The sequence below is a fragment of the Gorilla gorilla genome, chromosome 14, assembly GCF_029281585.2.
Source record: "Gorilla gorilla gorilla isolate KB3781 chromosome 14, NHGRI_mGorGor1-v2.1_pri, whole genome shotgun sequence".
Classification (NCBI taxonomy): Eukaryota; Metazoa; Chordata; class Mammalia; order Primates; family Hominidae; genus Gorilla; species Gorilla gorilla.
In genome coordinates this window covers 109,119,528-109,146,421 of record NC_073238.2, presented here as the reverse complement: position 1 = coordinate 109,146,421, position 26,894 = coordinate 109,119,528, and the positions used below count along the sequence as shown (strand labels likewise).

The window sequence follows — 26,894 nt, the reverse complement described above, 5'->3', positions numbered from 1 at the left end:
GTCTAGCTGCTTGGTAATTTCTGAACACTGTCTCTAAAATATTTGGCATGAAATATCGTGAGCTAAAGAAGCACGAAGAACACAGCAGCTAAAGGGAGCCTTATGGGGAGAAATGGTATTTACTTTAATGACCATGACTTAGGAAATTGCCATATTCCATACTGGGTTAATAAAGGCTTAGGGCAAAGTGGAGAGTGAATGGCAACCGTACTGGCTAAGAGTGTGGAGGAAATGTCAAGCACCTTCTCATTGTCACTGGAACATCAGAACTCTCCACTCCCCTCTGCTCCTTCCCAGAGCCTCACAACCCAGAGCAGGGCTGGGTAAGAAAAAAAAATTGTGATTAGGGTAATTCAGCAGCTGGGAAGGTATTTTCTGACAGTTCTGCAGATAATGGAGTGTTGTACACAAGGTAATAAGCAGAGAGAGTACGATTGTAAGCTATAATTCAGTCAAGAGGTTAGATGATCTCATAAACAGTCAGCACAAAGCCACTGTGGTTTGTCTTAATATTATCAGGACCTTAAGATTGAACAAGAACTTTGCTACTCAATATTTTGCCGGGTTTGTTCCTTTGGAGTATGGAGTGGGGATGGGAACCAGGTCTCCGTTTGATCAATTATTCTAACCTGTGTATATTTATGTGCATGTACATATGGCTTTATGTATATCCTGTCAGAGCTATGCATTCTCCCCAGACCCCAGGGTACATAGAGGAAACACAATTAAAAAATCTTGACAGAGTAACAGCATGTATAAAAATGAGATGATCATTGACTATTTTTCATGCACTTTGTTTGCATTGGAGCCCACACTAGATCATTATTTCCAAAAGGTAACCTCTCTCCTTCCTTTATGCTACTGCAGAGCAGGGAATACTTATCTCTATTCATTCCAAACATTGTGCACCTTTTCAGGTAACCACAGTGTATTTTCAGCTTTGGTGATGTCAGCATTTTTCTGTCTGCTAATTTCTAGCTGTGTGGGACCTTGAGGTAGTCATTTAACTTATCTGTGCTTCAATTTCCTTATCTGTCTACTTAGGACAACAATAGTACCTACTTTTTTTTAAAGAATGTTTTATTTTTAGAATAAGATGAATTAATACATGGCAAGGGCTTAGAACAGTTCCTAGGCATTTCTTATTACTAGTGTTGCTTTTGTTATTACTTTTTGGTAGGTGGTGTTATTTTCTCCTTGAGCAGACAGAGTATGTCTTGATCAATTATATATCTTTCCAAACATATATCATAGTACAGTGCACAATAATAAATGAATTGCATTTAGATCTTTGGCTAGATTTTAAAAGTTTGGGGTAATATTTTAAATTCTAGTAGAAATCTTTGTCTCTACCCTGTAGACAATACAAGTGTACACATTTGCGCCCAACTGATCTTTAAAGAATAACTTTAGGAATAGGTAATCTTGCAAAAGCAAGCCTGGAGTATCCTTTGAAGGGCTGAGTGATTTAATCAAAGGATAAGTTCCTTTCTTCCAGTAGCTGTCAATCTAAGAGGTACCTTTTAATATGTTGGGTATCAGTAGGTGGCACTTTTTATATCACACTTTGTTCTCTTTGGAACACATCCTCTCACACGTTAAGTGGAACAGCACAAAGATCTCATAAATCCACTGTAGGAATCTATTGGAAAGTATTGCAAGTAGTTTATAACTGAATTAGTAAAATATGTGAATGACTTTCTGTAAGTTTGAGTGGATTCATTATGAGTTTTATGGTAATTTCATACCCATCACTTCCTTGCATTCTGGTATGCTCATTTGAGTGGGAGAGAAAGGGGTGGGGTTACATTTAGTGCAATTAAATGTAAATAAATTATTGGTACTACTTGATGTGAATATCATGTGTCCTGTGGTATGGATGGCCAACCCAGAAACAGGGCTCAAGCAATTGATCATAGATGTGAGTCAAAACCAAAAGAAAATGTTAGCAGAGCATTTTCAACTTACCAACAACTTAGAACAATTTAGCTGAAGTTGTTGTGGGACTGCTAAGATTGGCAGGTAAAGAAAACAAGCCTCAAATTACAACCCTCTAGCAGCAGCAAATGGAACCAAAATACAACTTCTAGGGTGGCACCCATTTTCAGTGGTTTTGTTCACTGACATATCCAGCAAAATTGCTGAAAAGGAGAAGTGGTCAACCACCTGGGATCAAGTTTCAAGTGTGGCTTATTTTGAGATGAAAGCATGCTGGCGTTTAGAGCTGGGCATTTATGAACTGGGATTATCTAGCATACTTGGCAATGTCTAAGTTGTTTTTGGATTCCTGATTCTGATTCCAGATGTCTTTCAATATGACAAGTAGGTAGGGAGATTTAAATAGGAAAGTCACTGGTGAATAACATTACCCGTTACTTTCTTCAGCGGGGTGGGTGTTTTGAAAAATTATTAGGTGTCATATACATTAGAGTGTAAATTGATCATGTAAATAGCCATTATTTATACCTAGGGTGACCATAGAATTTACCATTCAAGTGAAGGACAGCATGGAGAGTGAAAGGGTGCTGTTAATAATAATACTGGGACAACAGACATAATGGGGACTGTCTGAGACAATTTGGGACATATGGACTTTTTATTTACATATGGTGAGTGAAGAAGAGTATTCATTCAACACATCAGAGTTCCTATGTGATTTCTTTTTCAGTTTTTCATTAAGTACCATTATTTTATATTATTTGTAGAGAACCTTCCCTTTCTATGACAGGAGACTTTTATAGTAGAGGTTCAGAAATGGTCAAATGACTATATAGGAAACTTATCACGTGTCAGTAGTACTGGATTTTGGTTTTTCCCTCTTTTTAAATTTTGCTCCCCCCACCCCCGTGCCATTCTATGGCACTCCCTCCTTGTTCATGAGGTACAAACAGGGGAAAGATCAAAGGCTTGCCCCAGGGGAAGGAATATTTCAGATGTGGAGGAAATCTCTGTTCTTCCCTAAAGAAAACCCTTTTGCTTGCCGATTTCTCCTGGCTCATGCTCTCTGTCCAATAATGCATTACTCAACGTAAAGTTTTTCCTTTTCCATTACAAAAAACCCTTAAGTTCAAACACAAGCACGATCACAGAAACTTCAGCTGTATAAAAATAGCCTTCGTGCACTAATTCATATGCAATAGTTCAAACAAACAAAAACCAATACAATCATTCCTGTGTCACTAACAGGATTTTCATAAAACTGTTTGAGTGAAATTTCTTGGGCTTAATATAATTTTGGGACTTCTAGTTTTTTTCACACACGGAAACTCAGTATATAATAGCTCACAATATATGATTCAGAAGTGGAGATGAATCAGAAGACTGTTGGGGTATCGTTCTACCAGGCTCAGCTTGAGAACTAGTGGCTGGGTCCCTGCAGCTGAACTACTGGGCTGGTTCCATAACCTAGTAAGAGGTTGGTAGGAACAAGAATGATTTACATTCAAGTCCTTACAGTTTGGGTGAGCTGGGGGTAAGGGAGAGAAGAAGAAGAAAAGGAGAGAATAAACAAAAATAAGGTGAGAAGATCTTGGCTCCACTGTGTAGCTTCTCTGATCTGTACTACAGGGTCAGTAGCTCCTGCCTACTTCATGGAGATGTAGTGAAGATTATGAAAGAAAATGATTTGAAAGCTCCCTTTAGGATGAAATGCTTTATGTAAATATAAGGCATGTTTTGTCAAGAAACAGAAATAAACAGAGCTTTGTAACAAACCTTTCCCTAACGTGATCATCACCTTTATGAAGTGTCTAGAGCAGGGGTCCTCAACCAACTGGCCACAGACTGGGTCAGTGGCCTGTTAGGAACCGGCCGCACAGCAGGAGGTGAGTGACAGGTGAGCGAACACTGCCACCTGAGCTCTGCCTTCTGTCAGATCAGTGGTGGCATTAGATTCTCACAGAAGCACAAACCCTATTGTGAACTGCACAAGTGAGGGATTTAGGTTGCACACACCTTATAAGAATCTAATGCCTGATGATCTGTCACTGTCTCTCATCACCCCAAGATGGGACTGTCTCCTTGCAGGAAAACAAGCTCAGGGCTCCCAGATTCTGCATTATGGTGAGTTGTATAATTATTTCATTATATATTATAATGTAATAATAATAGAAAGAAAGTGCACAATAAATGTAATGCACTTGAACCATCCTGAAACCATTACCTCTCTAATCCTAGTTCATGGAAAGATTGTCTTCCATGAAACTGGTCCCCGGTGTCAAAAAGGTTGAGGACTCCTCATCTAGAGAACCTTTTTTTTTTTTTTTTTTTTTTTTTAGATGGAGTCTCACTCTGTCACCCAGGCTGGAGTGCAGTGGTATGATCTTGACTCACTGCAACCTCTGCCTCCTGTGTTCAAGCAATTTTCCTGCCTCAGCCTCCCGACTGGCTGGGACTTCAGGCACCTGCCACCATGCCCAGCTAATTTTTATATTTTTAGTAAAGACGGGGTTTCACCATATTGGCCAGGCTGGTCTTGAACTTCTGACCTTGTGATCAGCCCACCGGGCCTCCCAAAGTGCTATGATTACAGGTGTGAGCCACCACGCCCGGCCTAGAGAACCTTTTTAAGAAGGACACAGCCTGTGCTCAATACCCCTGATTCTCTCAGGTAAGGATGGCAATGACCCATGCCTTTTAAGCAAGCATGAGGTAGAAACCAACAATGAAAGTAGCTTTAACTCCAGGAATATGAAAGGCACAGGGGGTCCCTATGTGCAGTCTTTATTTTAACTAAGAAAGCCCTCACTAGGACTTTGATTGGGCTGGCTGTTCAATGTTACAGTACTTTATAAGATGTTTTAACAGTCAGTGTAGTTTACAAAGCTGCCAAACTAGTTATCTGAGTTGGGTAATTGTTGAGCTGTTTTGATTTATATTTTAGGTCCACTCGACCATCAGAAGAGTTAAATTACAGACGGCTAATATACGGGAGAGTCACTGGGAGTTGGGCTAAGCCCTGTGAATTTGATATCTAATTTGCTTCCTGTGAATATGGTGTCTAAGCCGAGTTGACGAACAAGGGGAAGCGGGCTTGATGCGTGTTTCTGTCTTAGGGATCATGCTTTGTTTCAAGGTGGCTGCAAGTTCAAGACTACATAAGAACCCAGAGTCCCCAGTCATTTATTTACTTAGGATTTTAATTTTGAAAAAAATTTAAGACACAAAGCAACTCCATCTCAGAATTAAAATTTCACATATATCCTTTATGCTAATAGAAATCTGTGGATTCCTGTTTTCACACTTGTTGCCAATTTGCACACTTGTTGTCAATACTCAGAGCACGCTTGGATAATTGAATTTGTAACAACAAAAACAAACTTATTCTTATGTATTAATACCTTCATTTTTCTGTCCAGTTCTTACAGATCAGGGTTCATATCATGACCTTCTTAGTGTGATTGGGTGAGTTATTAATTTCACTGTGTCTCATTTTATTCAGTATAAAATGGGCATTATTATGTTTATATCATAGAGATGCTATAAAGATGAAATATGGCTGGGCATGGTGGCTCACGCCTGTAATCCCAGCACTTTGGGAGGCTGAGGCGGGCGGATCACGACGACAGGAATTCGAGACCAGCCTGGCCAACATGGTGAAACACCGTCTCTACTAAAAATACAAAAAATTAGCCAGGCGTGGTGGCAGGCGCCCGTAATCCCAGCTATTCGGGAGGCTGAGAGGCAGGAGAATCGCTTGAACCCCAGAGACGGAGGTTGCAGTGAGCCAAGATGGCGCCACTGCACTCCAGCCTGGGCGACAGAGCGAGAGACTCCAACAGAACGAGACTCCGTCTGCCCCCCCCCCCCCCAAAAAAAAAATGTTAGTGAGTGCGACCAGCAGGGCTGCTGTGTCCCACTAGGGTTCTGGCTTCACCAGGGGATAAGACCATAGCTTTGGCCATTAGGCTTAACATGGCTGCCCCAATTTTAGCGTCTTGCTCTTGCACCCAGGACCATGTTTGGCATGCGATAATTTCTCATTATCTATCTTTTGAAAAAAAGTGGATAATTCCCAAAGTCAGCTCTTCAATCATCTCACCGCTCAGCACCTCACTGCAGTCACACTGAAGTACAGGTCATTCCTGAACTGAGATCTCTGCATTTGCACTTTCTCTGTTTGGAAATTTCTATCCCCGGCTCTGCTCATGGTTGTCTCTTTCCCTGTCATTCATCACAGCTCCATCACCCCAGGCTCTCCTGGACCACTAACCTAAAGGAGAGTTTCCTTCCTGGTCGCTATCCCATTTCCTGTTTCATTCCTTCATGGCACCTTTCGCTTTCTGAATCTTCGTGGTTCATTTATTGGCTTACATGTTGTCTGTCTCTTCCTCACTAAAGGGAGAGGGTGGAAATTTTAGTGTCTTGCTCTTGCACCCAGAACTGTTTGGCATGGGATGATTTCTCATTATATATCTTTTGAAAAAGTGAATAATTGCTGAGGTCAGTAATTTTGTTTTAATTAAAAAAATCCACAGATGCTTGTTCTTATTAAAGGGAAGGTGGCTTTAGTCAAGGTAAATATTCTTCTGCTCTCTTGAATCCAGTGTGTAATCCTTCTTTCACCTTCTCTCCAAACTTGAGCATTCACAGGGTAAAAGTCCCATTTTCCCAATTTCTCGTTTTGCTTTATGCTTCAAGGTATACATGAGCTTGCACTCCTTAAGCAGGCTATAAAGGCAGGCATCTAATTCCTCCTGGCTTTGCTGCATGCCCTATTTATGAGCCAGCAAAATATGTTTGGCCACATGTTTACACCAGCAAAGAAGTGTGTCTATGGAATGGAAATGTGTCTGCACTAAGTCAGTTGTCCGCGTCTATTTAAACAGACTTAAATTTGTGCCTGCATGTTTCTAGCTCTCAAGATACAAAAACACTTTATCCCTCATTGCCACTGTTTTACAAGTTGGATTTTTTAAATCAATATAATTCTGTTACCACCTTTGTGCATATACTTTAACTATATCCCTGTCCGCTTATCCAAAGAGCAAATTAAAATAAATATTGTTGTTACCTGATAAAAGTGTCTGGTTTCATTTATTTCTCTAAAACCACTTGGATGTTTTTCCTGCCCGATAAATTGGTTTCTGTTGCTTCCAAATAAAATTTGTTATATTTTGGTCTTATAGATGGAATTATTCTAACATTCCTTAATTGTTTTGTAATAGTCACTTTTCTCAATAAAAACCAAAAGAGTAATAATGTGAGCTAAATCACAGTATTTCTTACAGTTAAATGCTGTATTCTTGGTACCTTTGTTTGTATGGGTTCCTTTATTTATAAGATCATTCTTGAAATAACTTATTTATCTGTAATAATTATGATTCGCTGCATTAAGGAATGAATACTTTTCAACTGGTGGTTTTTCACAGCCAGTGATAAATCCCCTAGAGCAGGGTTTGTAGAGAATAAGAGTTCAATAAGTATTTGTGAAATAAATCTTTAGCAGGTTATACAATATTTAGCATGCCTGAGAGGATGGAAACATTTCAGAAGTATAAAAATCAATGCAATTGGCTAAATTGGGAAATTATTAGTCTTTTCACATTTGATCTTATTTTCTGACCTCATTTATAAAGTATTGACATCAGTTTTCAAGTCACTAAATTTATCCTCTGAGAAGAAATCAATACAAAAGAACAGAGCTACAGTATTTTCCATATACATTTGGGAAGCTCTAAATGTTCTAAAGTTCAAATAGTTCCTGATTTCAGATGCTGAGTGTACTTAGGAGAGTGGCACTGTTTTAATATATGGGGTTTGTTGTTGTTTTTTAATATTGAAGCTTCTAAAAATGTCTCAAACACAAAAAATTCCATGGCTCTGAAATTTAGACTATGACAATAATTAAGAAAATGCAGAAAGGGCACTGGTAGATTTTTAAAAACTATTTTAATACAAGATTAATAGCAATTTTCTATCCAAATCAGAAATGAAAAATCTTAACCCAAATAATATTCATTTGACAGTCACATAAAATTTTAGATTTGATTGGTGCACACATTTATCCTGCATATATATTATGTATATGCACAGAGAGACCTCACTATTATGCCATTGTTAGGGGTCTTTTCGTGGAAGTACCTCATTACAAGGCAGTGTCAAAGGTTCCAGTAACTACTCAACTTTGAATGGAGTTCAAAATGTCCCCATGCTAAGCTGAGTCTGTGCCATAGCAAACCATGATATAGCAAGTCTCCAGAATGTGTACAAATCAATACTCTGTTTGTATAAGTTGGTCTAAAACTAAACACTGGCTAATGTCTCCAACAAGGAGGAACACATTACAAATTTATAAGTTATGGTTTCCTTTACTCTTCTGTCGGCAAAGCTAAATTGTGTTTTTAAATAAAAATCAGGTCTGTTTGTTAGTAAGTAAATGGAAATGTGTTTAAATTTCTGCAAGTTTTAGGTAAAACTTGCATTTGCTAATGCTTCTACGTTTAATCAAATCATTTGATAATTAGCTTTGCAAAAAGAAGTAATAAAAGAATCACATCTCAGGAATATGTTAAGGTTTTTTCCTCCTTAGGGACTTTAGTTCGTGTTCAGTCTGTAGCCGAAACAGGTATGTAATGGCAAAAGAATTAAAGAAGGCTAATGTCTGCAGCAGGGAATATAAATTAAAAATCAGGGTTCTGCCTGTAATAATATTTTCAATGTGTTTGCTTTAAAGAATGTTACTTTTATAATTATTACTACTTATCAATGAATAATAATGTTTTTCAGTGTAGACAAAATAGTATTTTCTATCCCTTACATTTAAAGCAGGTGATACAAGTTACTTGATGCTAGCTAGGTAAGTCATTGTAAGGGAGACAGATTTCTAGTGCTAATGTTCTACGATGGCTATAATCAAAGTACCAACTTGGCCTTCGTGAAAATGACAGAAGGTTGTCATGGTTGTCCTTCAATACAGAACCATAAACAGAGCTCTTACTGGTAAATTTGTAATTCATTCTTCTCTGCTAAAGACTTTAGCCTCTGTTTAGCTTTTGTTGTGACACATACAAAGTATAATATATACCAATTACAGACGTGTATTTCTGTTAGAAAAATACATATTATAACTAAAGAACATGTAAATAGAGGCACTTCAATAAGCTAAGTGTTTGCAGTTATGAGCATCACCCACCAATTTCTAGTGTGAGGTTTCAGTGAGCCCATTCCTCTCTATTCATAACAAAAGTTATGATATGATTACAGAATTTAGGGAACATCAGAGCAAATGAGGGGCAGGTCATAAAAAATAATGAAGCCTCATTACATCCCCTATCACTATGCTGAAATGAGAAAAATTAATTCGAGGGTTGAATTCCAAAATACTTACTGAAATAGGGTAACTAGGTTAAGTGAAATCCTTTAGGGCCAAAACATTTCTCATGTTAAATTAGTCTGAAAATCATATGACATAGTAGTATGATGATAAAAACTAGGAAGTACAACTTGAATGATATTTTGGCCACATCCATGCAGGGTGCTAACACTGTGACATCATTAACTGATATCATTTCGGCTCTCTGCCTGGCTCATTATGCATCACTATATCTCATCAATATGAATCATATTGATAATGAAGGTGTTGAAACAAATGAAGCAGGCGTTTATATATTAACTGTGTGTTTAGTGTGCATAGAACATGGGTTCACATTCATTAATATTATGTGTATTCATACACATGCACAAAACCTTTTGGGGGTGAAAGCACAGGAAAAACAAGGCATCCTGATCTAGTTCATAAAAGAGAATGCAGAAATATTTTAAAAAGGAAAGACCTGGAGTTTAAATCCATAAAAACAAGTTATTATTCAAATAGTCTGGAAAATCAAGGTTGATTTAATTTGTATTGCACCTTAATTATTGGAGAAAGACAATACTGACTTCTGAACACAGAATGAAATGAGCAATGTAAATGACTGGTCCTTCATAGAGAAGTCTTATGTGGAATTCGTGGTAGGAAGCCAAAATGTGGGCAGTGAAATGGATGGTTTTCTAGGAGTATGTAATGATGAACTAGATGGTTAATTTCATAAAGGTTTAAATGAAAGAACGCCACAAAGTCTCTCATCATCCTACATTTTATATTTCATTAGGCATAAAGTAGCAATAGATGCTTGTAAATACTTTCTGTCTTGCAAAAGTGCTCAAATATACTTAATACTATTGTGCCACATGTGTTCTACTTAAATGTGATAACTAAATCAATAACTAATTTTAATTTTGATGAGAACAGATTGAAAAATACCATTTATGTGTCAATACTGTCAATGAGTTAATTAAAATGTAACTGGCCTACTATGGTGTCTTGAAACATTACTTTTCCCTACTCCAGATGCATCATAAAAACCAAGAAACATATGGATAGCCAACTGTATTCATAAAGCCCCAGTTTGGTTTATTTTGCTTCTCTCTGTCAGGGGGAGCGAAAGGCCTGGCTTTGGCCTACTTGGTGAACAGGTTAGGCTGTGGCTCTAAACTGGCCTATTGAGTTAGGTAATGTATCCAAGTGCCAGGCAGGAATCGTAGGCCGAAGGTGTTTTACATGAAAGCAATGGTTTTTCATGAATAACATTCTTTACACATACAGTTTCCATCACCGGTAAAGCCCTGCACACCAATGGCTCATCCCATGAGTTTGGTGTAGTCTGGAGCACCCAGGCTGAAGCACACTCATGCAGAAGGGTGTGCCCTGGCAAACTTTTAATAAATGGACAGTTAGATACATAAAAAGTTCTCTTTCTTGATTCTTGGTGCTCACTGATCACTGAGGAATCCCTTCTTTGAGCAGCACAAAACAAGAAGAGCTGGTTGACAAAACATTTTCTTACAAAGGTGTGTCAACCCTGAGCTTGGAATTAAGAAGTTAAAATCTGTGATTTATATATACATAGATATAAAAATAGATGATCATACTAAGACTAAAAAAGTGAAAGAAATCTCCATGTCAACACTATATATATATTTTTTTTGTCTTGACTTTTTTTTTCTGTTGTGAGTTGTTTTGTAAGAGAATGCCCTTGTGATGCAGAAACCAACTGACACAAAGTAAATAGTTAAAAATGAAAACTCAGGAATGGATCTAATTGTGTTTCAATTCATTAAAAAAACTATTGTTTTGGGAGGGTAATGAGCACAGGGGCAGAAACGTCTAGTTAATGTCAAACCTGTGGCAAAAGCAGAGATTGTATCATCAAAGATTATTTTCAATTGAGACTCTTGAGGAAGGTGAATTGATGGGGGTAGCTACTAGTAATTGAAGATGAAGGGAAAATCTGTGCCAATTGGATACAGCGGACAGACATTAAGGGAATTAAGAATAATGGTGCCATTACTAAATTGAAATTGGGCAGAGTGAGACAGAGGTACTGAGTTGTAGTAATTTGTGTTCTCATATTAAAGACGGGATTCCAAATTTAGTATCAGTACCTCCAGATTAATTTGGTGTTGTTTGGTTAGAGTGCAAGATGATACCTCCAAGACAACAGTGCATTTTCACTACATTTAGAACAAACTTTAAGCTTTCTCCCCATAAGCATTGTGTAAACCCGGATTTGTCACAAAAAAGCTTACACTGGGAGGTGGCTGTCAATGCTGAACTTACAGTGTTAAAGTTCATTTATTTTTCTCTGTTTGCTTTTTTGTTGAAAATGTAGCTGTCTTGGGGTTTGGCCCGATTTTACAAGGAAAATTATTTTCTTTCTTCCTTTTTTATTTTAAATGAGAAAAAAAAAACCCCTCACAACGTGAGACTCCTTTACTTCTGCAGCATAAAAGCAAATGAAGGTAAGAAAATCTCCTGGTACGAAAAATTTGAGTAAGAATTCTCTCTAGAATAAACAAGGTCCCCACAGATAGCTGAAGGAAAGAGGAAGCAGTTCAGTCTGGCACCCGGTACTCTTTGGGAAAACAAAAAGGGAGGCAGATTGCATTACTGCTCTCTTCTCATAGAAAACGGTAAGTTTTTGTGGCATGGTCCATTGTCCAAGAGTGTAAGAAAAGAAGTGAGTTGGCCATTCAGATAGCTAAAATGCAGTTTCATCTGACCAAAAACCCAAGATTATCTGCACAGTCTCTGCAGTGCCAGGACAATGCAGGTGAGAGACCAGGAGAGCAGGGAGTGGCCACGCTGGGCTGCAGAAGAGTCCACCTCTCTCCGGTCGGGATCCACTGCGGGGGCCTCTGTGGTGACAAACTCAAACTCCGTGGGACACACGTCATCCATGCACCCACTGCCACTCCCTGAGCCACTGGATTCATCACCTAGTGTGGAAAGATTGAAAAAGAAAGTTAGACCACTGATATGTTTAGGCTTTGTGGCTCCACCCAAATCTCATCTTGAACTGTAATCCCCGTAATCCCCACCTGTCAGGGTAGCGGCCAGGTGGAGGCAATTCAATCATGGTGGTGGTTTCCCCCATCCTGTTCTCGTGATAGTGAGTGAGTTCTCACGAGATCTGATGGTTTTTTAAGGGGCTCTTCTCCCCACAGCTTGGCACTTCTCTTTCCTGTCACCTTGTGAAGAAGGTCTTTTGCTTCCCTTTCGCCTTCCACCATGATTGTAATTTTCCTGAGGCCTCCCCAGCCATGCTGAACTGTGAGTCAATTAACTGCTTTCCTTTATAAATTACCCGGTCTCGGGCAGTTCTTTATAGCAGTATGAAAACGGACTAATACAATCAACCAGGAAAGAGTGGAAACAGAGCTCAGCAGATATGGGGCATGGTGGTGGGAGGCAAAATCTCCCCATCCATGGTCCCCCACCCTACCCAACAGGATTGTTTTTAATAGGCAGGGGTGTGATGAGTGGGTGGACTGTACAGAAATAGGTGTTTGAAGAACAATATCAACTGATACCTGAGTTATGCAACCCAAGGAATGTGTGAACCCCAGACTCAAGGGGAGGCCACACCTACCATGTTGGCCTTAGACATTTCTTCTGGCCAGTACTTAAGTTTAAGAAATTCCATTCTTTGCTCTTTTTATACTCAGAGCCATTGCTCTAGGAAGATACCATGCTTTTTAAAGGATTTTAAAAGAAAAATAGAGGAAAACAAGTTCTACAAATAGGAAATGAGAGGAGCAGCAGCAATAGTAGTGAGAGGTCTCTCTCAATATGACTTTTGGCCACCTTTTCCCCACCTGTGTTCTCCTGAGAGCAAGGCTGGACTCCGTCCCAGCCAGCTTCTCCCTTTAAACCAGAAGTTGACAAACTATGACCTGCTGCTTGCTTTTGTATGGTCCATAACTCCAAAATGGTTTATTTACATAAAAGTATATATTTTATAGATATCCATAAAGTCTATTATCAATCAATCAATCAATCAATCAATCATAGGGTCTGGCTTTGTTGCCCAGGCTGGAGTGTAGTGGTGCCATCATAACTCACTGCAGCCCCAAACTCCTGGGCCTAAGTGATCTTCCTGCCTTAGCCTCCTAAGTAGCTGGGACTATAGGCATGTGCCTCTGTACCTGGTGGTTTTTATAGTTTTAAGTGTTTGAAAAAAATCAAGTGAAGAATATTTTATGACATGTAAAAGTGTACGTGAAATTCACATTTCAGTGTCCATATATGAAGTTTTATTAGAATCCAACTACCCCTGTTCACATACATATGATCACGTTAGACCAGCAGTGTGGGGTAGTGGTGGCAGAGACGATGTGGCCCTCAAAGATTAACATATTTAATATATGGCCCTTGACAGAAACAGTTGGCCATTCTCTGCTTGAAACCAAGGCCTTGGTACCCACAGAGTATGTCGACCCAGGGTAGCATCGTCCCTTCCTGCCCAACTTGCTTTCTTCCCTATTCCCACTTCTCACGGCTTGATTCCTTCTTGTTTGACAAATGCTGTCACTCAAACCTGGCCCAGATCAGGCTGCCAATTACCAGCTTTATGAAAGTACTTTTCACCGCTTGGAGGTGGTATTATTTATGTGCCTGTTCACTTGCTTACTGTTTATCTCCTTCTCAAGAATGTTAACTGAGGACATAATCTTTGAGAGGGTAGAGATTTGGTAAATCCTGTTCATTTCTGTACCTCTAAGGTCTTCAGTGGCCCCTGGCATACAGCACGTGCTCAACAAATACTTGCTGAATAAATAAATGTGCTTTGGGCAGTTACTCAACTTTTGCAGTTTCCTCACTTAAACAAATACAGATGACAATATTGACCTTGGAGAGAGTGTGTGAAGACAAATCACTAGAGTGCTCGAGGACACCAAACCCAGTGCTCCCAATGATGCCTGATGGAAAAAACATGGTTCCTACAGCAAAGGCGACCTGGAATGTACCCTGACATTTGTTATTTAAATGCACCAGGGTAAGCCAGTTAGACTCACTGAGGCTCCGTTTCCTCACCCGTAAAAATGAGAGTAATAACATCTATCTGTTAGGAGAAATGATGTTCCTGGAAGGGCTCAGGAAACTGGAAGCTTTGTAAGGACATTAGCTATTTCTCTCACTTGCTCAATGATTTCCAACCAATGTCCCTAAACTCCTCCCTGCTAGTCCGAAGTGGTGATGCTCTGCTGAGCTGCTCCTGAGAAACCAGGGCCATCCTTAGCTGCTGGATGCTACTTAAGTAAAGCTGGGGCAGTGTAGGGACTCTTCTAATGTCCTCTTGAATGAGAAAGACACAATTAGAGAATGAGCACAGTTTCTTTTTTTAATGGGACATCTAAATACCAGATAAGATCACTTCAATACACTATACTAGGTTTTTAACATTTTCTCTGATTTATCTTTAGTGGCCTTTACAAGGGGGAAAATTCCTGTTAATTAAATTCAGAGATATCAGAATTGCTAAGGGAATTGTTCTGAACACTGGTGTCATGAACAAGAAGTAATACAACCTTTACAGAGATATTATTAAAATGATTTAGAATATTAAAAAATGTGGGAAGCAAATATGACAGGAGATTTTGGCTGGAAAAAATAATGGCCCCATCTCTTTTTGAAAAGGAATCACAAATGCAAATATTAAGGGGTGGGATGAGTAACTTAAAAAATGTTCAAAGCAATAAGGATGCTGATGCTTATAAAATGTGATAATGGTTTGTATGACAGACACCAGCCTAAAATAGAGGGCCACATTTGGTGCTTGGGTTAGAACTCAGGGATCCTCTTAATTGTTGATTTTATTTCCTTTTGAGGGGAAATGGAGTAAGATCTCTGCCTCCTGGCCATTCCCTGAGCTTTGCAGCTTGATATGTGCATAACCTCTTTAGGTCAGAGAGGAGTGAGAAGGAACAAAGCCAAGCCAACTAATTCTTTATATATATATATATATATATATTTTTTTTTTTTTATTATTATACTTTAAGTTTTAGGGTACATGTGCACATTGTGCAGGTTAGTTACATATGTATACATGTGCCATGCTGGTGCGCTGCACCCACTAACTTGTCATCTAGCATTAGGTATATCTCCCAGTGCTATCCCTCCCCTCACCCCACAACAGTCCCCAGAGTGTGATGTTCCCCTTCCTGTGTCCATGTGATCTCATTGTTCAATTCCCACCTATGAGTGAGAATATGCGGTGTTTGATTTTTTGTTCTTGCGATAGTTTACTGAGAATGATGATTTCCAGTTTCATCCATGTCCCTACAAAGGAAATGAACTCATCATTTTTTATGGCTGCATAGTATTCCATGGTGTATATGTGCCACATTTTCTTAATCCAGTCTATCACTGTTGGACATTTGGGTTGGTTCCAAGTCTTTGCTACTGTGAATAATGCCGCAATAAACATATGTGTGCATGGGTCTTTATAGCAGCATGATTTATAGTCCTTTGGGTATATACCCAGTAATGGGATGGTTGGGTCAAATGGTATTTCCAGTTCTAGATCCCTGAGGAATCACCACACTGACTTCCACAATGGTTGAACTAGTTTACAGTCCCACCAACAGTGTAAAAGTGTTCCTATTTCTCCACATCCTCTCCAGCACTTGTTGTTTCCTGACTTTTTAATGATTGCCATTCTAACTGGTGTGAGATGGTATCTCATTGTGGTTTTGATTTGCATTTCTCTGATGGCCAGTGATGATGAGCATTTTTTCATGTGTTTTTTGGCTGCATAAATGTCTTCTTTTGAGAAGTGTCTGTTCATGTCCTTCGCCCACTTTTTGATGGGGTTGTTTTTTTCTTGTAAATTTGTTTGAGTTCATTGTAGATTCTGGATATTAGCTCTTTGTCAGATGAGTAGGTTGCGAAAATTTTCTCCCATTTTGTAGGTTGCCTGTTCACTCTGATGGTAGTTTCTTTTGCTGTGCGGAAGCTCTTTAGTTTAATTAGATCCCATTTGTCAATTGTGTCTTTTGTTGCCATTGCTTTTGGTGTTTTAGACATGAAGTCCTTGCCCATGCCTATGTCCTGAATGGTAATGCCTAGGTTTTCTTCTAGGGTTTTTATGGTTTTAGGTCTAACGTTTAAGTGTTTAATCCATCTTGAATTGATTTTTGTATAAGGTGTAAGGAAGGGATCCAGTTTCAGCTTTCTACGTATGGCTAGCCAGTTTTCCCAGCACCATTTATTAAATAGGGAATCCTTTCCCCATTGCTTGTTTTTCTCAGGTTTGTCAAAGATCAGATAGTTGTAGATATGCTGCGTTATTTCTGAGGGCTCTGTTCTGTTCCATTGATCTATATCTCTGTTTTGGTACGAGTACCATGCTGTTTTGGTGACTGTAGCCTTGTAGAATATTTTGAAGTCAGGTAGTGTGATGCCTCCAGCTTTGTTCTTTTGGCTTAGGATTGACTTGGTGATGCAGGCTCTTTTTTGGTTCCATATGAACTTTAAAGTAGTTTTTTCCAATTCTGTGAAGAAAGGCATTGGTAGCTTGATGGGGATGGCATTGAATCTGTAAATTACCTTGGGCAGTATGGCCATTTTCATGATATTGATTCTTCCTACCCATGAGCATGGAATGTTCTTCCATTTGTTTGTATCCTCTTTTATTTCCTTGAGCAGTGGTTTGTAGTTCTCCTTGAAGATGTCCTTCACATCCCTTGTAAGTTGGATTCCTAGGTATTTTATTCTCTTTGAAGCAATTGTGAGTGGGAGTTCACTCATGATTTGGCTCTCTGTTTGTCTGTTGTTGGTGTATAAGAATGCTTGTGATTTTTGTACATTGATTTTGTATCCTGAGACTTTGCTGAAGTTGCTTATCAGCTTAAGGAGATTTTGGGATGAGACAATGGGGTTTTCTAGCTATACAATCATGTCGTCTGCAAACAGGGACAATTTGACTTCCTCTTTTCCTAATTGAATACCTTTTATTTCCTTCTCCTGCCTAATTGCCTTGGCCAGAACTTCCAACACCATGTTGAATAGGAGTGGTGAGAGAGGGCATCCCTGTCTTGTGCCAGTTTTCAAAGGGAATGCTTCCAGTTTTTGCCCATTCAGTATGATATTGGTTGTGGGTTTGTCATAGATAGCTCTTATTATTTTGAAATACATCCCATCAATACCTAATTTATTGAGAGTTTTTAGCATGAAGGGTTGTTGAATTTTGTCAAAGGCTTTTTCTGCATCTATTGAGATAATCATCTGGTTTTTGTCTTTGGCTCTGTTTATGTGCTGGATTACATTTATTGATTTGCATATATTGAACCAGCCTTGCATCCCCGGAATGAAGCCCATTTGATCATGGTGGATAAGCTTTTTGATGTGCTGCTGGATTCATTTTGCCGGTATTTTATTGAGGATTTTTGCATCAATGTTCATCAAGGATATTGGTCTAAAATTCTCTTTTTCTGTTGTGTCTCTGCCTGGCTTTGGTATCAGAATGATGCTGCCCTCATAAAATGAGTTAGGGAGGATTCCCTCTTTTTCTATTGATTGGAATAGTTTCAGAAGGAATGGTACCAGTTCCTCCTTGTACCTCTGGTAGAATTCAGCTGTGAATCCATCTGGTCCTGGACTCTTTTTGGTTGCTAAGCTATTGATTATTGCCACAATTTCAGATCCTGTTATTGGTCTATTCAGAGATTCAACTTCCTGGTTTAGTCTTGGGAGAGTGTATGTGTCGAGGAATTTATCCATTTCTTCTAGATTTTCTAGTTTATTTGCGTAGAGGTGTTTGTAGTATTCTCTGATGGTAGTTTGTATTTCTGTGGGATTGGTGATGATATCCCCTTTATCATTTTTTATTGTGTCTATTTGATTCTTCTCTCTTTTTTTCTTTATTAGTCTTGCTAGCAGTCTATCAATTTTGTTGATCCTTTCAAAAAACCAGCTCCTGGATTCATTAGTTTTTTGAAGGGTTTTTTGTGTCTCTGTTTCCTTCAGTTCTGCTCTGATTTTAGTTATTTCTTGCCTTCTGCTAGCTTTTGAATGTGTTTGCTCTTGCTTTTCTAGTACTTTTAATTGTGATGTTAGGGTGTCAATTTTGGATCTTCCCTGCTTTCTCTTGTGGGCATTTAGTGCTATAAATTTCCCTCTACACACTGCTTTGAATGCGTCCCAGAGATTCTGGTATGTTGTGTCTTTGTTCTCGTTGGTTTCAAAGAACATCTTTATTTCTGCCTTCATTTCGTTATGTACCCAGTAGTCATTCAGGAGCAGGTTGTTCAGTTTCCACGTAGTTGAGCAGTTTTGAGTGAGATTCTTAATCCTGAGTTCTAGTTTGATTGCACTGTGGTCTGAGAGATAGTTTGTTATAATTTCTGTTCTTTTACATTTGTTGAGGAGAGCTTTACTTCCAAGTATGTGGTCAATTTTGGAATAGGTGTGGTGTGGTGCTGAAAAAAATGTATATTCTGTTGATTTGGGGTGGAGAGTTCTGTAGATGTCTATTAGGTCCACTTGGTGCAGAGCTGAGTTCAATTCCTGGGTATCCTTGTTGACTTTCTGTCTCGTTGATCTGTCTAATGTTGACAGTGGGGTGTTAAAGTCTCCCATTATTAATGTGTGGGAGTCTAAGTCTCTTTGTAGGTCACTCAGGAATTGCTTTATGAATCTTGGTGCTCCTGTACTGGGTGCATATATATTTAGGATAGTTAGCTCTTCTTGTTGAATTGATCCCTTTACCATTATGTAATGGCCTTCTTTGTCTCTTTTGATCTTTGTTGGTTTAAAGTCTGTTTTATCAGAGACTAGGATTGCAACCCCTGCCTTTTTTTCTTTTCCATTTGCTTGGTAGATCTTCCTTCATCCTTTTATTTTGAGCCTATGTGTGTCTCTGCATGTGAGATGGGTTTCCTGAATACAGCACACTGATGGGTCTTGACTCTTTATCCAATTTGCCAGTCTGTATCTTTTAATTGGAGCATTTAGTCCATTTACATTTAAAGTTAATATTGTTATGTGTGAATTTGATCCTGTCATTATGATGTTAGCTGGTTATTTTGCTCGTTAGTTGATGCAGTTTCTTCCTAGTCTTGATGGTCTTTACATTTTGGCATGATTTTGCAGCGGCTGGTATCGGTTGTTCCTTTCCATGTTTAGCGCTTCCTTCAGGAGCTCTTTTAGGGCAGGCCTGGTGGTGACAAAATCTCTCAGCATTTGCTTGTCTGTAAAGTATTTTATTTCTCCTTCACTTACGAAGCTTAGTTTGGCTGGATATGAAATTGTGGGTTGAAAATTCTTTTGTTTAAGAATGTTGAATATTGGCCCCCACTCTCTTCTGGCTTGTAGGGTTTCTGCCGAGAGATCCGCTGTTAGTCGATGGGCTTCCTTTTGAGGGTAACCCAACCTTTCTCTCTGGCTGCCCTTAACATTTTTTCCTTCATTTCAACTTTGGTGAATCTGACAATTATGTGTCTTGGAGTTGCTCTTCTCGAGGAGTATCTTTGTGGCGTTCTCTGTATTTCCTGAATCTGAACGTTGGCCTGCCTTGCTAGATTGGGGAAGTTCTCCTGGATAATATCCTGCAGAGTGTTTTCCAACTTGGTTCCATTCTCCCCATCACTTTCAGGTACACCAATCAGACGTAGATTTGGTCTTTTCACATAGTCCCATATTTCTTGGAGGCTTTGCTCATTTCTTTTTATTCTTTTTTCTCTAAACTTCCCTTCTCGCTTCATTTCATTCATTTCATCTTCCATCGCTGATACCCTTTCTTCCAGTTGATCGCATTGGCTCCTGAGGCTTCTGCATTCTTCACGTAGTTCTCGAGCCTTGGTTTTCAGCTCCATCAGCTCCTTTAAGCACTTCTCTGTATTGGTTATTCTAGTTATACATTCTTCTAAATTTTTTTCAAAGTTTTCAACTTCTTTGCCTTTGGTTTGAATGTCCTCCCGTAGCTCAGAGTAATTTGATGGTCTGAAGCCTTCTTCTCTCAGCTTGTCAAAGTCATTCTCCATCCAGCTTTGTTCCATTGCTGGTGAGGAACTGCATTCCTTTGGAGGAGGAGAGGTGCTCTGCTTTTTAGAGTTTCCAGTTTTTCTGTTCTGTTTTTTCCCCATCTTTGTGGTTTTATCTACTTTTGGTCTTTGATGATGGTGATGTACAGATGGGTTTATGGTGTGGATGTCCTTTCTGTTTTTTGGTTTTCCTTCTAACAGACAGGACCCTCAGCTGCAGGTCTGTTGGAATACCCGGCCGTGTGAGGTGTCAGTGTGCCCCTGCTGGGGGTTGCCTCCCAGTTAGGCTGCTCGGGGGTCAGGGGTCAGGGACCCACTGGAGGAGGCAGTCTGCCCGTTCTCAGATCTCCAGCTGCGTGCTGGGAGAACCACTGCTCTCTTCAAAGCTTTCAGACAGGGACATTTAAGTCTGCAGAGGTTACTGCTGTCCTTTTGTTTGTCTGTGCCCTGCCCCCAGAGGTGGAGCCTACAGAGGCAGGCAGGCCTCCTTGAGCTGTGGTGGGCTCCACCCAGTTCCAGCGAGCTTCCTGGCTGCTTTGTTTACCTAATCAAGCCTGGGCAATGGCGGGCGCCCCTACCCCAGCCTCGCTGCCGCCTTGCAGTTTGATCTCAGACTGCTGTGCTAGCAATCAGCGAGACTCCATGGGCGCAGGACCCTCCGAGCCAGGTGCGGGATATACTCTCGTGGTTCGCCGTTTTTTAAGCCCGTCGGAAAAGCGCAGTATTCGGGTGGGAGTGACCCGATTTTCCAGGTGCATCCATCACCCCTTTCTTTGACTCGGAAAGGGAACTCCCTGACCCCTTGCGCTTCCCAAGTGAGGCAATGCCTCGCCCTGCTTAGGCTCGCACACGGTGCGCGCACCCACTGACCTGCGCCCGCTGTCTGGCACTCGCTAGTGAGATGAACCCGGTACCTCAGATGGAAATGCAGAAATCACTGTCTTCTGCGTTGCTCACACTGGGAGCTGTAGACCAGAGCTGTTTCTATTCGGCCATCTTGGCTCCTGTCCCCCCACTAATTCTTATGTATCTTGAATTATTCATTCCAACAGCCACTCTCTAGATAACAGAGCATTTTATTTAATAGAGAAGACAATGGATAAAATGAGAGGTGTAAGGCTAAGTGCTAACAAGGGTGAAGCAACAATGGCTGAAACCTGTGTAATGTTCTCTTCTGAAGAGGAAAGGAGGGGTTTAGTAAAAGGAGGAGAGATAATGGGATTATTTTGAGGAATTTTACAGTAATAACGTCCATTGGGTTGGTAATTATTCTGTGTTTAGAAAATCATTTTTTTGAGTTCTTTAAAATAGAATAAAGCACAAAAATTATTTGCAGGGGATAACTTGGTAGGCTGATAACTATGACTGAAATGACTTGAGGTCTTCTATCTGTAACTTATTTCTTTCTATCTCATTAATCCAAGCACACAAGCATCATCTTATCATTCAGTGACCAAATTACAGAATCACTGGCAACTTCACATCTTTTGTTCAAGAATCCTTGTCCTGGAAATTCTCTTTGTAAGGGTAATATTTTGAAAAAGCAACAAGCAACAATGACAGAAAAAACTCTTTTTTTGTAGTTGGTCATCTTGAAACTACTCAGACAAAACCCATATATAGTTTCATGTCAATGTTCACTTAGTAGTCTTCGAAATCATTTTTGATGCTTCTTTGATCCTTAATGAAATAGTCGTGTGTAATATTGCACTAATTTACAATTTCTCTCAATATTTCAGATATAAATATCTATGGGTTGTGTATGTGCATAGCTGGATAGAGAGGGAAATGATATAGTCAGCTACATCTACCCACCAGACACTATCATAACTCCTCAAATGAGGCTTCTAAAAGCCTCTGAAGCAGGGATGCTTCCCATTCTATAGAAGAGGAACCTGAGACTCAAGAAGTAGAGTAATTTGTAGAGACTCTAATTAATAAAGAATAAGATAGAGATTCTAGCTCAGGCTTGTCTAAGCAATCTGCTGAGCTTTCTTCTTTTGGTGGGAACAGGGCAGAAGTTTGGGTCAGATGTGAATACTGATGAGGACAGGAGAAAGTGAAAAAATTACTTTGCTGTTTTGTCATTAATGAATCAACTGGTAGATGAAACTCAATTTCAGCTTTGGTATGGCTGAATGTAATCCATTGCAATTATTCCTTGTGTTGTGGAATTTATGATTTTATTCATACCCTATGTTTTGTGGATCAGAGCTCTCTGTCCAAAAGACTATAACAAGAATCACAGCCTGAGGAAGAATGAGAATAAATTAAAAGGGCATATTGCTCTTGAAGAAAGTCAGGGCGTCATCTTCTAAAACCATTTTTTACTTTGAAAATTTCTGGTGCTGGGAAGGATTTTCTTACTTGTGTCCTGGAAATTGACATCATTGCCATTGTAGGCATTTTTTAGTTTGTTGGTCATCACACGGAGAGCCATAATCTGCTGTCTGATGAAAGTGTCAGGCCGAGTGATGTCCACATCCACCTCGGGATTGTTGATCTGGTTGGTGAGCCCATCATTCATGATCTCAGGCAAGTATCTGCAAGGCAGAGAGGGAGAGAACAGCTCAGGGAGATGCCACAGAAACTGTAAAACCAGATGCTGCCATGCAAAACCAGATGACTGTCTCTGACAGTCAGCCAAGACACCTGGCAAAAACTGGATCTAGTTCCTGGAAAAAAATGCCAAATAGTGAAAACATGGAATACATTTTTTCTGATGAAGATGTGGCTAAAATAGCCTCAGACTAGTTTTTTTTTTTTTTTTAAACGGCACTGAGTTCTTAGGTAGGTCTGCCTACAAATAAATGCGAAATTGGGGACCTATAAGAAACCACTTGTATTAGTCTGTTCTCACACTGAAACATACATACCTGAGACTGGGTAATTTAGAAAGAAAAAGAGGTTTAATAGACTCACAGTTCCACATAGCTGGAGAGACCTCACAATCGTGGTGGAAGAGGAGCAAAGGCACATCTTACATGGTGGCAGGCAAGAGAAGTGCCAAGTAAAAAGGGGAAATGCCCCTTATAAAACCATCAGATGTTGTGAGAACTCACTTACTACCATGAGAACAGCAGCATGGGGTAACAGCCCCCATGATTCAATTACCTCCCACCAGTTCCCTCTCATGACACCTGGGGATTATGGAACTACAAGTCAAGATGGGATTTGGGAGGGGACACAGCCAAACCACATCACCACTATTTAACATTAATGACTCTTTCCTCCCTCCATCCCAAATGTTAGCTTAGGTCAAGGATTCGATACCTTCCTCAGTTCTGCTAATTTTGGTAGTAGGAACTGGGCTTATAAATTACATATGATCCAAGAGAGTTCTCTGTGAGGATGCCCATTCTCAACTGCAGAGGCCCTACCTCAGATCTTAATCAGAAGAAATTCTGGATATGAAAAACCTGCTTTGGGGACATTTCAGAAGTAAGCAGTGGTTACTGGAATGATTGAGGTGTCTATTAGGGTTTTTATTTTGTAATAGAATCTTGGGTTCAATTAGGTAGATTTACCAATGTTCAGTAAAACAGAAGGGTAAAATCAAATGATTCTGAGTTTCACATTTCTTTCCCTTGTACCAAAATGTCAAAATTGTCAGTCCTTCAATGTGAGCTGCCTAAGCTGCCTAGGGATATTTATATAAGTGGGCTAAAGATCTTGGAAATGTGCTTGGGGCCCTCTCTGACTCCTTACTCTCACAATCTGTCCATCTTCCAGTCCTCTTCCTCTTCTCACAGAGCTTCTTGTGCTTGCTTCTATTTTCCCATTTCCCATTTCTCTCACTGGAGAGACACCCCCCTGCAGCCTCAAAGTGACCTCCCCAACACGATTCTTTCCTCTCTAGAGCATCCTGCACATGCTGTATGATTAATTTTCAAAAAATATTGCTTTCATCATATCACCCTTCTCTTTAAAAACTTTTGAGGATAGTAGCTAATGTCCAATAACTACCAGGCACTGCAGTAAACCTTTGACGCACATCTTTAAATTCAGCCCAACAGCAAATCTAGGAGATGGGGAGTATTTTATCCTTGTTTTATGAAACAGAAAACTGAGGCTTAGTGAGAATAAGCAAATGTGCAAAGTCACAGAGCTAATAGCTGGCAAAACCATGACTTACTCCCAGTCTAGCTCTGGAGCCCCAGTGCAGAAACACTGCCCCAGACTGCCTGGAGGATCATCAACTAGAATTCACATGTTATAGCTCAGCAATCAAAGGGTCTCCACCCACTTCTACTTTCTCATACTCTCTCCAGGGACCCTTCTTGTCTTATAGAGTCAACTCACTGTAGCCATCCTATGCCTTCCTGTCCCACAGGTTTTCCTTGCATAGTGCAATTTCCCATTTAAGTCCCAAATACCCTTAAAGACCCAGGCCTATCCTCACTTTCTCCTCAAGATATTTCCCAGCTTTCAGGGATCTGCCTACCCTTTTGTAAGGGGGCCAGGTTTGGTTGGGCATTTCGTGCACTGCACAAACTCACCCCTTGAAGCTGCAGGAGTGAGTTGGTGCTGAAGTCCAGCCTCACTTCTGTGGTCACCAAGCTACACCCCTGCAGGGCACCATCCACCAAAAGACGTGCCTTTTTCTTTTCTTTTTGGTACTGTTTTTATTTTAGAAAACTTCAATACATGTAAAAGTAAAGACAATAACATAATGAACCTCCATGCACCCATCTGGGTGCGTTTTTCTAATTCCTACCAAGGTGCTATATTTGTCTGTGTCCTGGTAAGAAACAGACGGCACACTCAAAGGGGTAATAAAGAGAGTTTAAAGAAGACGCTATTTATAAAGGTGTGGACAAGTTAAAGGAAACCAGCCCAGAGAGGTGAAGCACCCTGGGGCTGGCTACAGGAGAGGGGGCCCCAGGGGATAAGGGGAAGAAGTTGTTAGTGGAATGAACAAGAACTGATACCACAGAGAGGCACCCAAAGACACAGTAACTGCCAAACCAAGACCTATCAGGGAGGGGACCGGGGCAGGATGCCCCGACCCCTGTAGTCCCTCCTCTTGACCTCCAGCTGCTGCCTCCCATCGGCTGATCCAACTGGAAGCTGGTGGGCAAGGGAGCCCAGATGATACAGCTTGTAGAGGGTCCTCGAGGGCCGAGGCCACAGTGGATTGATGAAGATTGGGTCTGACAGGGAATCAGGACATCCAGCTCTGGCCCTCTACAGGCCTGGGACAGCCCTACCTAATTGCCATTACTGTTATTCTTTTACTTGCTCTACTGTTGTTGCTTGAAAGCTCAAAAAACATCTTTTCTTCTATTTTATTATTCCTATCTACATATTCTTGCATAATATCCATATGCTTGAAATTCTTCCCTTCCTGCAAGTGATTTTCCAAGTTCTGGAAACCAAAAGCTCTATCCATCAACCTCCAAAAGAAGAACTACACAGAGAAACTTTGGTATTTAAGCTATTTTTCAGGTATTGAATCTATGCTTGATGTGTTTGTGTATGAATTGGTTTACTCATTTTAAATCAGAGGTCCCATGAATAAGCTCCATGTCTTCATCCATATCTTGAACAAAATCGACTTCACAATGCTCACTAAATAATGAATAATAAAACACACAGAGTGCATTGTAAATTCTTTTCCATGAAGCTCTAAGTATTTACTGCTCTAAAAAATGGCCTCATAGAAATTTTTAAAGCCGTGGACTCATCTCTTTCTTTTGCCATAAAGCATAACTTCTGTCCTGCCTTTTAATATATCTCATATGCAAATAAATTCCTGTTTGATCCTGAGACTGTTTTCCTGATGTAACTTCTAAAATATGCCATTGGATTGACTATTACTGACAGGCAATTATATGAGCCAGGCTCCATGAGCTCTACCTGATTATTACAGCCTATTGGAATAAACAATAGCAGGTGCAGCCCATCTTTTGCTGACACCAGAGCTGAGAGGTGATGGTCAATTCTGGCATTGCTCCTCTACATTTTGGGAAATGACTCCTGCAGCTGTACCTATGCTGAGTCAGAGGCGAGCTCTGTTTCTTTCAGATGCTGTGTGCACTGCATGGTTAGCTGAGAGTCATTTATCAGAAGCTCACTGCAATAGCTTACATGGGAATGCTACCCTTGGGAGTCTGAACATCCAGGAACAATAAGAGACTGCCAAGTAAACCCAGCCTCTAACTGTGCCTACTGATGCTCAGCTGCTTACAATAAAAACAAGTAACAGCGCATCCGTGTCCTCAAGAGCCTTTTCTCCTTTTGGTGTATTCAAAAGATGACTTTGGAGACATTGTGAAAACTTAAACCTAAAATAGCTGAAAATAAAAATGGTCATTTTGTCACTACAGAGGTAAGTCCTGAATCTAAATCTATAGATGTCCATTGTGCGACCCCCGGAAAGGGTCTGTGAAAGCCCCACTCAGCATGAGGACCTCATGAGCCCATTTATTTCTTCCCTCTCACATTTGGTTTCTTTACATAACGCTCCTGTCCTGCAAGAATAGATATCTCTTTGAGCCCACAATGTTATTCCTTTTATTGGGTTTTGCACAGTTTTTTGACATGACAGCATCCTGTTTTTGCACCATCATATCCCTGGGAGACATAGA

At 40.1% G+C, this 26,894-nt stretch overlaps 2 protein-coding genes across 3 annotated transcripts in view; one reads left to right on the top strand and one right to left on the bottom strand.

Moving 5' to 3' along the window:
* Positions 1-5,127, top strand: part of DCT (dopachrome tautomerase) — a 140,646-nt gene extending 135,519 nt beyond the window's left edge. Inside the window, exons 11-12 of the mRNA XM_063697469.1 lie at positions 4,007-4,062; positions 4,883-5,127. Coding sequence (XP_063553539.1) covers positions 4,007-4,062; positions 4,883-4,954 — 128 coding nt within the window. The 3' untranslated portion in view covers positions 4,955-5,127. The remainder of the gene's footprint in view (positions 1-4,006; positions 4,063-4,882) is intronic.
* A 2,744-nt stretch (positions 5,128-7,871) lies between these two features.
* GPC6 (glypican 6) overlaps positions 7,872-26,894 on the bottom strand; it is a 1,199,462-nt gene continuing 1,180,439 nt past the window's right edge. For both annotated transcript variants that reach the window (XM_055360577.2, XM_004054645.5), the window contains 2 exons: positions 22,672-22,847; positions 7,872-12,258 (listed from right to left, as the gene is read on the bottom strand). In XM_055360577.2, the coding sequence (XP_055216552.2) occupies positions 12,056-12,258; positions 22,672-22,847 (379 nt within the window). In that variant the 3' untranslated portion in view covers positions 7,872-12,055. The remainder of the gene's footprint in view (positions 12,259-22,671; positions 22,848-26,894) is intronic.